This window comes from Sorex fumeus, unplaced genomic scaffold (genome assembly GCF_029834395.1).
Source record: "Sorex fumeus unplaced genomic scaffold, SorFum_2.1 ptg000155l, whole genome shotgun sequence".
NCBI lineage: Eukaryota > Metazoa > Chordata > Mammalia > Eulipotyphla > Soricidae > Sorex > Sorex fumeus.
The window spans coordinates 3,071,204-3,081,373 of NW_026606212.1; the positions used below are offsets into that span (position 1 = coordinate 3,071,204).

At 54.3% G+C, this 10,170-nt stretch overlaps 1 protein-coding gene across 2 annotated transcripts in view; it reads left to right on the plus strand.

Annotated features, from left to right (window-relative positions):
* PTPN11 (protein tyrosine phosphatase non-receptor type 11) overlaps positions 1-9,227 on the plus strand; it is a 51,640-nt gene extending 42,413 nt beyond the window's left edge. For both annotated transcript variants that reach the window (XM_056107125.1, XM_056107126.1), the window contains exons 14-16: positions 3,785-3,897; positions 5,094-5,194; positions 6,338-9,227. In XM_056107125.1, the coding sequence (XP_055963100.1) occupies positions 3,785-3,897; positions 5,094-5,163 (183 nt within the window). In that variant the 3' untranslated portion in view covers positions 5,164-5,194; positions 6,338-9,227. The remainder of the gene's footprint in view (positions 1-3,784; positions 3,898-5,093; positions 5,195-6,337) is intronic.
* Positions 9,228-10,170: the final 943 nt, after the last annotated feature.

Below are 10,170 nucleotides of genomic sequence, written 5' to 3' on the forward strand. Positions count from 1 at the left end.
CTTTGCTTGTCCCTTGCCACCCAGCACTGGGACGACTCAGCGGGTGTGGGGGCGGTGGCTGCCCCCATTAGATGCTCACGGCCCACTGTTCCCTCAGTTGCCCCCTGTGCTTTCAGAGGAACTCTGAGGTGTTGTCTTGCCGCCCGACGGCACCATCTCTAGCTGGGCTGAAACGGGCTCCCCAGTCAGGAGTGTTGCGGGTGCTCGGGCCACACAGAGATGCTCGCTGAGCCTGCAGCATCTTCAGAAAATTGGCGGCCAGGCACGCCAGGTGGCCCTGCCGGCGGGGGAGGTGGTGCTGGCGTCTTTGTTCCTTTAAGTGCTCTGAGTCTTTCGTCTGTTTGCCTTCCTGCTTTGCTTCACTGGGTCAGGGAGAACTGGAGCATGAAATTGCTCCAAGAGAAGGACGCCCGAGTGCGGAGCCCCCCAGGCTGTGCATACGCTCTGCTTGCCTGCTCGGAAGCCGCAAAGGGAAGTCACACTGGATTTACTTCAGAAGTTTTGTTTTCGTCCTTGGTTTGGAGAATTTAGGGGCTTCCCCCAATTTTTTTTTTGGTAAGGTATTTTCATCTTCTCATTATCATGTGTGGTCTCCGACCCCAAGTCGGTTGTTGTCATTTGAATTTAGGAACTACTTAAAAATAAAACTATTAGAGGCCAGAGCAGTCGTGCAGCATCTAGGGTGTTTGCCTTGCACACCGCCAACCCGGGTTCTGTCCCTAACATCTCATGTGGTCCCTGAGCTCCACCAGGACTGTCTCGAGTACAGAGCCTGGAGTAAGTCCGAAGTGCCACCCCCAACTGAAATAAACCTATTATTCCCCCCTCTCCCCCACCCCCAAAGGGCAGGCCTGGCTCAGAGGGCGTGTTCTGGGACCTTGGCCAGACTCTCCTGCTCTTGACTTTGGGGCTTTTATTTCAGTGATTGGAGGTGGTTTTTTTTTTTTTTTTCCTTTTTGGGTCACACCCGGCGATGCACAGGGGTTACTCCTGGCTCTGCACTCAGGAGTTACTCCTGGCGGTGCTCAGGGGACCATATGGGATGCTGGGAATCGAACTCAGGTCGGCTGCATGCAAGGCTAACGCCCTACCCGCTGTGCTGTCTCTCCAGCCCCTCGGTGATTGGAGGTTTAAGAAAGGAACTGAAGGGCTGGAGCCATAGCACAGCAGGGAGGGCATTTGCCTTCAAGCAGCTGACCCAGGTTCAATCCCTGGCATCCCATAGGGTTCCCCAAGCACCACCAGGAGTGATTCCTGAGTGCAGAGCCAGGAGCAACCCCTGAGCATCGCTGGGTGTCACCCAAAAAGCACACACACACAAAAAAAGGACCTAGAGCTTCCCTCGGAAATGTGTTTGCGCTTCGGCATCGGCCATGCCACGTTCGTTTCATTTGAAGAAAGCGATGAAAAGAATGGAAGTTTCAGATAGGTTCCAGTCTGAGAACATGAAACTATCGAAAGCTAGTGAAACTAATGAAAGTTCTCTCCACGAGATGCGTGTGTCTGAAAGGCCTGTGTAGTGGGAATACAGCCTGCTCGCTTTACTGTCCTTTTCCATGTAGAGAAATACGGTTTTTCCTCAAAAAATGTTAACTGCATATGTTTCAAATGCAAGTATTAGCTTGAGCGGGCCCAGTAACAGTTTGGGAGAGATAGTTAATAATAGATTATTTATTTTTGTGTGTGGGTTTTGGGGAGTCATACCTGACTGCTTAGGGCTTTCTCCTGGCACTGCCATCACAGATCACCCCTGGCAGGGTTCAGGGGACCAGATGGAGTGCCGGGCAGCATGGAAGGCAAGTGACCGACCCACTGTACTGTCTCTCAGGCCCTTAGGAAAAAAATTTTTTTGTTTGTTTTTGGGTCTATACCTGGCAATGCTCAGGGATTCCTCCTGTGTCTGTAGTCAGGGTACTCGTGAGTACACACTCCTGCCACTCCACATGGCAGGGCTCAGGGAACCATACGGGACATCAGGAATCCAACCCAGACTGGCCGCATGCCAAGCCAACGCCCTACCCTCTGTACTATTGCTCTGGCCCCTTGAAAATTCTTTAGTTAGGGACTAGAGCCCAATAACCAAAAAAAAGTGAAAAAAAATTTTTCTTTGTTTGGGTTTTTTTTGTTTGTTTGTTTTCTTTTTGGGTCACACCCAGCGATGCACAGGGGTTACTCCTGGCTCTGGGGTTACTCCTGGCTCTGCACTCAGAAATCACTCCTGGCGGTGCTCAGGGGACCATATGGGATGCTGGGAATCGAACCTGGGTCGGCTGCGTGTAAGGCAAATGCCCTACCCGCTGTGCTATCTCTCCAGCCCCAAGAAAAAATTATTTCGTAATTACTTCATGTAGAAATACTGTGTTTTTTTTTTTAACCTTAAAGAAATTGTTTTTTTGCTTTGTTTTCTTTTGCTTTTTGGGTCATACCTGGCAGTGCTCAGGACTCAATCTTGGAGGGCTCAGCGACCGTATAGGATGTGCCAGGATCAAGCCCAGCTCAGCAGTTTGCAAGCCAAGTGCCCCCCCACCCACTGTACTATCTCTCCAGCCCCTAGGAAGTGTTTCACAGGGAGGGAGAAGTAGGAGTTCAGAGTAGTTTCAGTCACGCAAAATGAGAAGATTCCGGGGCTCTATGGATACAGTTAACAGGATAGTTTTGTTCAGAGACTGTATCTCACATTATGGGTGTGTTCGTTTGTTTTTTTTTTTTAAACCATAATTTAACTTTAAGTTGAATATTTTGGAGGATAGCGCTGGGCACGCAACCCAGGAACCTCACACCTGCAGGGTGGCGGTTCTGATTCTCTCTTGTGCCTCTGTTTTTTGGAGGGGAGTGAGGTCCCACCCAGCTGTGCTCAGGGGTTCCTACTGGCTCTGCACTCAGGAATTATTCCTGGCGGTGCTCAGGGGACCATATGGGATGCCGGGGATGGAACCTGGGTCAGATTGAACCTGGGTCGGCCACATGGAAGGCACACACCCTGCCCGCTGTGCTATTTCTCCGGCCCCATGCCTCTGTTTCTCCTGGGCTTCAGATCCCACTTTGATTTGTCTGTTGTCCACACTTCGCTGTTTCCTGGTTTTGTCTGTTTCTTTATTTGCTTGAGGAGCGGCCTCCGAACAGTGCTCTGGGGACCTTCACATTCTTCAGGTTTTCTGGGCCTTGTCTTTTTCCCAAGGTAGCGTTAGAGCTTAAAGTAGCTTTAAAGATGCCAGTGTTAGTTTATTGTTTCTGACGAAAGAGTTGTCACTTAAAGAAAAAAATTTTTTTGAATGTCTCGGCACTGTGATTCCCGATCCTGTTCATGTGGGGTTCCAGAGCCGCCCCCACCAGAGCCCCTCCTCAGCCTCCGCGCCCCCGTCCCCCACCGCCTCCATCTGTCCGCCTTTGTACCTTGAGTGGGTTTATTTTGGGAACTTTCCTTCCAGCTCTTGACCTAAAAATCATTAAACGTGTTGTCGCAAGTGGCCTATGAAATGATGAGATGCCAATGTGACAGAGCAAGTGTGAATTCCCCCGGGCTCGGGAACAGGGACGTTTGCTCCAGTACAGGGGAAGGCGTGTCGCGGCCTCTGCCTTGGACGAGTCCAAGGGCTCTCCGCGGAGGAGGCCACTTAGGGCATGTGGTCACTGCGTCTCGGTTGTCCAGGGCTCCGCCTGTGGGCCTTGCTCTTGTGTGTTTGCTGCTATTCGGTTTTTCGTCTTTTCCTGAAATCCCTTTTTGGCTTCTCTAGTCCCTGAAACGAAGTCACAATTTCTTACATATGCAACCTTCACCTTTCAGAAAAGCAAGAGGAAAGGGCACGAGTATACAAATATTAAGTATTCCCTAACGGACCAGGCGGGCGGAGACCAGAGCCCTCTTCCACCCGGCACCCCGACACCGCCCTGCGCAGAGTAAGTAGGGGCGGGCGCTGCCCCCGCCCCCTGCGCCCCGTCCGTTGCTCCCTGATCCACGAGTGGCCAAACCCTTGAACCCACTGGCCCTTCCCAGAGACACGTGGCCCCTCCTTTTAACCTGAGAGGCGGTGGGAAAACATTTGTTGAATCGATCGTGACCCGCAGTCGCAGGTCGCTCCCGGCTGTGTGTTCCGAGTCACTCTCTGGGCTGACATTTACTCTTGCTCTGAAGAGCCTCGTCTCTATTTGCTTCCCACGTGGATCTCGCAGGCCCTGTGGACCTTAATGCTCGGCAAACATTTCCGACAGCATGTTGCGGGCCTGGATTAACATTTGCTTTCTCCTTAACGTCGAAACGAAGTCATCGAGTCATTCTGCACAGTGCTCCCGGCTGCGCTCCCGTCCCCGTGGCCGCGTTGGGAGGCCGATCATCGTCGGCAGCTGCTGTCACGTGCAGTGGGGCCCTCCGAGTCCTTGCCAGGGGGTGCTCACGTACTGGCACAAGAGAGGCCGCTCTCCCGGCTCCAGGAGTCCCAGGCACTTGCCTCTGAGCCCCCGCTTTTCGCCCCGGCTTGGGTGGTACCCTGAGCCCTTGTTTCAGGCCCGCCCCCTGAGACTGGCACCCTCCCCCCCGCACCTGCCAGGCCCCTTGTCGCCCTGGGCCACTCTGCCCCCTCCTGGCTAGCAGAAGGGAGCGTGGGCATTTTGGCCAGCTGCCTGCCTGTCCTCGGGCCCTAACTCACGTGGGGGCTCACACCCGGGGATCCCCAGGTTCAGGCTAGACGGATGGACCGCAGGCCCTGCCCGCCTGCCCCAGCAGCTCTTGCCCCTTCCGGCCCCTCCACTTGGCCAGAACTGTGCCCAAGAGTCAGCGTGCAGGCCTCGTGCAGCCTGGCTTTGCTGTCTCGCTCTCTGCCCCTTTGAGCGTCACCACTGCTGGCCCCCCTGCCGGAAAGCCCTGTCCTTTGGGCCTGACTCAGCCCCCCGCCCCCCAGCTTCCCGCCACCTGCCTGCAGAAACTCAGAAAGCACAGGGACCCCAAGTCGCTTGCCCCATCCCCAATCCCCCCGGGAGCGGCAGTTCCCTGGCTATGCATCTATCTGTCTCACAGCCCCGTGGGCTGGAGCTGTGTCCGCTTCGGATGGTGGCCTTTGAGGCCGCACTGTGGTCCAGGCCTTCCTTTTCTTTTGCAGAATGAGAGAAGATAATGCCCGAGTGTATGAAAATGTGGGTCTGATGCAGCAGCAGAAAAGCTTCAGATGAGAAGACCCGGGAAGGCTCCGCACAGACAGAGGTATGGTGCGGGGTGCTGCGGGTGAGGGCCCGGCCGTTGGTGGCAGTTCCCGCGGGGGGGTGGGGGGAGTGCAGACGGGCTGTGTTCTGGGGACCATGTGGCGCCGGGATGGATCCGGGGCTCCCACGGCACAGCCTGGGTTCCAGCCCTGGGGGGCTGTGGAGCAGCTCGGGGACGGGCGTGTTTCCGTCACCTGCACCCTGCTGGGCTGCTGCTTCCCGCTCGTGAGCTGTGGGCCCGTCAGGGTGGGCTGCGCAGGACCTCCGGCTTGCCCTGGGCGCCTCCACGCGTGCTGCAGGGCACGGGTCCCAATTCCAGAGCATCTTCTCAGCCCTTCTTGCCAGGTATGCAGATACCAGGGCTGCCCTGGCACTGTGCCGTGGCCTCGAACCCATAAACCTACGGGCAAGCGCCTTAAGCCGCCGAGCCACCCTCCAGGCCCCCAGCCTCTTCCCCCTGTCCTTAAACTTCGTTGCCCCGAGCTGGGTTCACATGAGAGTGTTAAAAAACAAATGCAATGGGGCCAGTGACAGTATAGCAGGCCTAGTGTCCCCCGCCTACAGGGCTGCCCCGGGCTCCATCCCCGGCATTCCATAGGCTGTCCCGAGTGATCCCCGACTACCTCTGGCCGTGGTCCCAGAACCAAAAACTAAAACTGAAATTTTTTTTAAATGTCGGATTTGGGGGGTCAAGAGCATTGTGGAGTCGGTGTTTCTTAGAGGGAAATAGCGGGTATTTGTGTCTCAGGTGTCACTTCTGTCATTCTTGCCAAGCTGCGCATCACGACTCTGTCAGGATCTGGGAAGCCTGGGGACCCAGCTGGGGAAGAATCGGAGTTGGGGTCCCCAAATTCTCTTCTTCATTGGCCTTTGGTTCCTGGGCTGTGTCACCTGGGGCCCTCTCCACCGCAGACCCGGGCAGGCTCTGGTCTCCCCTGTCTCAGCCGCGCCACTGAAAGTGTCTCTCCTGGATGCGTTGGCAGCAGCCTTGAGTGTGCGATGTGCGTTTCCGTCTGTGAGAAACTCCCCTGTCAGCGCTTGACGGGGAAGCTCCCGCTTGGGAGTTTGAAAACTCACGAGGCTTCTGAAAGCCCAATGTCGCGCCTGCTCCCTAACCATTCCCCCACCCTTCCTTCTTCCCCAGATGTGAATTTTCACCCTCTCCCCATAAAGATGAAGAGCAGGTGCAAGAAGGTTGATGCGAAGACTGAGCGTAGAAGGCTCGTGCTCTGGCCGACTATCCTCGGAGAAGAGAATCTGAAACTGTATTCCAACTCAGCAACTCCTGATTTCCTGTTCCGCCTTTCCTCAGCCAGGGAGGACTCACCACAGCGAGATGGACAGTGTTGGATAGAATTTTATTTCACACGGAGGATGCAGCTCTCTCTGTACTTTAAAGACGGTGATTCAAATTCTAGTTACTGGTGATTTAAAATTTTTTTACAACCTGAAGAAAACATTTTTTTTTTTTCTTTTCCTCTGAGTGGGGGGATGATGGGGTATTTATAAGCGAGAACAACGGTTTGGTAGCACGAGCGACAGCATCCTGCAGGAGAGCGCTTTCCTCGATCGTCGCTCACGCGGTGGTGGACGGCCTCTGGTTCTTTGTTGTTGTCGTTTTTCCTGGCTAAATAACAATGAAACCAGCGCCCCAGACTGTCCTTCGCTGCTGGTCTACTAGGAGCCCGTGGAGGGTGGACGCGGGAAGCGCGAGGCGGGGTGAGAGCAGCCACCGTGCCGCAGTGGCAGGAGAACGAGGGCGAGGATTTCTTTTCATCCGAGCAGGTCTCCGTATTTAAAAGGAAAAACGGACAAGCAGTGTTCGGGGTATCAGTTGTTGCTGACCAACTACCCCCTCACCTCCGTGTCCCCCAGCACCCCACATCCCCCGCTTTGCTTTTCCGTCTGGCCCTGCCCCTCGGAGCTCTTCATCTGCTGTCTTGCTGCCACCCATGAGGGTGGCAGGTGGCCTGGGACTTGGGAGCGCCAGGCCTCCCTCTGCACGAAGTCCCCAGGATCTCCATGGGGGTCACGGGGCCTCTCCCAGCTGCCGAGAGTGAGGGGGACGTGGGCGGGCCTGCTGTCGGCCCAGCCCCGAGCAGGCCGGGGAGGTGGGGAGGCTCGCCACTGCCAGGGAGGTGCAGCCCTAGTTGGAAGAGTAGGTGCTGGTGACCTCGCGAGGCTGGGCGAGTGGAAATAGCCTGCCAGAAGCTTCCTCAACCTGTTCCACCAGCTCTGGGCGTATCTGCAGAAGCATCACTCGGGGAAACCGGACTTCCAGGATGGGTGTGGGGGAGGACAGAGCATTTGAAAGCAGATTGGCCCAGCACCCTGGCACCTGGCCCTTCTTGTCACTGCCTCCAGGCAGGCCTCCTGTGCAGGCACACAGGGAGCAGGCCGAGGACACCCCGATCGGACTGAATAGGCAGCAGCTCATGTTTCTCTGAACCCGGCCGTGAGATCTGCGAACTCTACCTTAAGTGCCTTCTCCGAAGCTCCTTCCCACCCCGCACCCTCCAGCCCTGTTCTCCTTCCTGCCGCTTCCTGCTTTCGCTCCTTCCTGGGGGCTTCCCCCCACCCTGGGAGGCCCGGGCGGATCGGACAGGCTGTACCCCGTGCTCCCGGCCGCATCCCCGCTTCCCTGAATCCGAGCCGCTTCAGAGCACAGGTCAGGCCCGTCAGGAAGCGATTCCATTTCGGTGTTTGCCGCCAGGATCCTGAATCCTGTTCGTGTCGCCGCGTTATCGCACCGCCCGGTTCTCCCTTGGTTTTGGTGGCGATGCTCTGGCTCTGGCCACGGGGGCGAAGGAGGGTCTGATGGTTCTGGCCGCGGCAGTGCCACTGGGTTTGGTTCTTGGGCCAGAATCGCCTGCGCTTGGCTCGCTTGCTTTGTTCCTAGATTCCACGTAGATATCCCCTTCCCAGGTCAGCAGGCGTGACGGACGCTGAGGTTGGTGGTTGTGTTTGGTTCAAGGTGATCGCAGGTGCTCTGAGGCCACGCTGAGAGGCTGGGGACACGGGTGGGCTGGCGGGGAGAGCGGGGGACAGAATAGAATAGTGGAGATGAATGTGTCTGAGGGGAGTTTCTGAGGAGGTCCGTGGGTGGGTGGCCTGGGGAATAGGCGTGCCAGGGATGTGCTGGGTTGCTGGCAGAGGACAGAAATTGCACAGTATCCCGGATTTTAAAATTTTAAGCATAGGATTTTGTATCTGCGGTGTACAAATGAGGCATGTGGCATTAGGGTTCTTTTTAAAAGCTGAATTCCAGTCTTAAGAGGTTTTTCTAAAAGGGATTTTTTTGAAGTCACCTTGCCCACAGGCCGTGGCCTTCCTGAGTGACGGTCCCTCCTCCCCTCGAGGTCCACGCCTCTCCAGAGTGGCGGATGGCGGACACACGTGGCGGACGGGGACAGTGTCTGCGTTCAGAAGGAACCAGCAGCTTTGGGGCCACCAAGAAAAGAATCAAGATGCTGCTCCCTGGGGTTATATTCCCAGGGGCTTCCGGGGGGAATTTCTGCTGAGGGGAAAGATTGGCAGTTGTCAAGTTCTGAGCATTGGCGTTCGTGGGAACGGTTTGCAGCTGTGAAGTGTGTTCGCGTCTTGTCCCTGAGCCTCCCAGCCCGGTGCTGGCCGTGCCCCCTCCCGCCCCCGCGCCCGGGGAATAAAGATTTTCATGGCAAAAGCACATGGGCGCCCTTCCCGATGCCAGATTAGGATTTGCATCAGCCCTTACTTGATTGTGTTACTCTCTCTCCCGCTTCTTGAAAACCAGTTCCAGGATACAGTCTCCTGTCCCTTCCATCGTTACCGAGTTTGTCCCCTTTTTTTGTTCTCCCCGCGGGCAGTTCACACAAGGCAAAAGCATCAATTGGTCTCAGTATGTTGTATACCGTTGCTGTGTATCAAACTAATTTTCGCAAGTTTTTCATCCTAAACCTCAGATCATGTCATTAATAATTTGCCTGTTTATTTATGACCTAATTGTGATTCTTTTATTAATAAAAGCTAATGGAAAAGGATCCTTATTAAGCTGATGACTAGACCTACAGTTAATTTTCCTGCAGTATATGAATTATTGTACCAGAGTATTAAAAGATATGTAATATTTTATTGATAAATCTGTCCTTTAAAAGGAATACATTCTAGGTGTCATCATTTTGATGTGAATCATGTAAATGTTGATAATAAGCAGTGTTTATTATACATTTAGTGTTCCAAGAGAGTCACTTAATTGCCTTTTTGCCCACGTATATTATGTAGTCTATTTGAAAAAAAAAAACCTTTTTTTAAACATTTAAAAGAATAGTTTATGTAGAGAAACATTAGTGAATGCTAATCGTCTCCCCACCTGTATTTATGGGTGTTAGTTCAACCGCTTTGCTAGTTGCAAAGCTATATTATCAGAGTAAAAGTGTATTTGTAAACTGTATGGGAACTAAGAATTAGGAATAAAACCAATTTCTTATATTATGGTAGTTGTCATTCCCTTTCTCAGAAATGTATAAGGGGGACATTGGATCCGAGGTTACTCAGCTCCTTGTGTGGGCCAAGAGCTCTGCCTTCAGCCCTCTTACCTCAACGGTAACTTGGAATTGCATCGACGCCTCCATTCCTCAAGGTGTGCTGAGAACATGCTCCCTGGAGAGCTCTGGAGACAGGGAATTCTGTCTGTGAGTCAGCAGCAGGTGAGGGTATCTGTATCTGTCTGCAGAAACCAGTCCAGAGCCGCATGTCCTGACCAGGTGCTGTGACCGGAGGGGGGTGGGGGGGGGGCGGGCGGCAAAGGGTGCCTCGGGCGTCAGCCCGGGACCGAACTAGGCCCTTGGTCACCTCTGGCCACACTGCATCCACCCTGTAAGTAACAATTCAGGTAGTCCCAAATTGGCGATTCCTGTGATGTAGGTAGGTACAGCGCAAAGACCCCCTTCCGCTTTGCAGACTCAGCTGAGGGCAGCTCATCAGTTCAGATGATTCAAA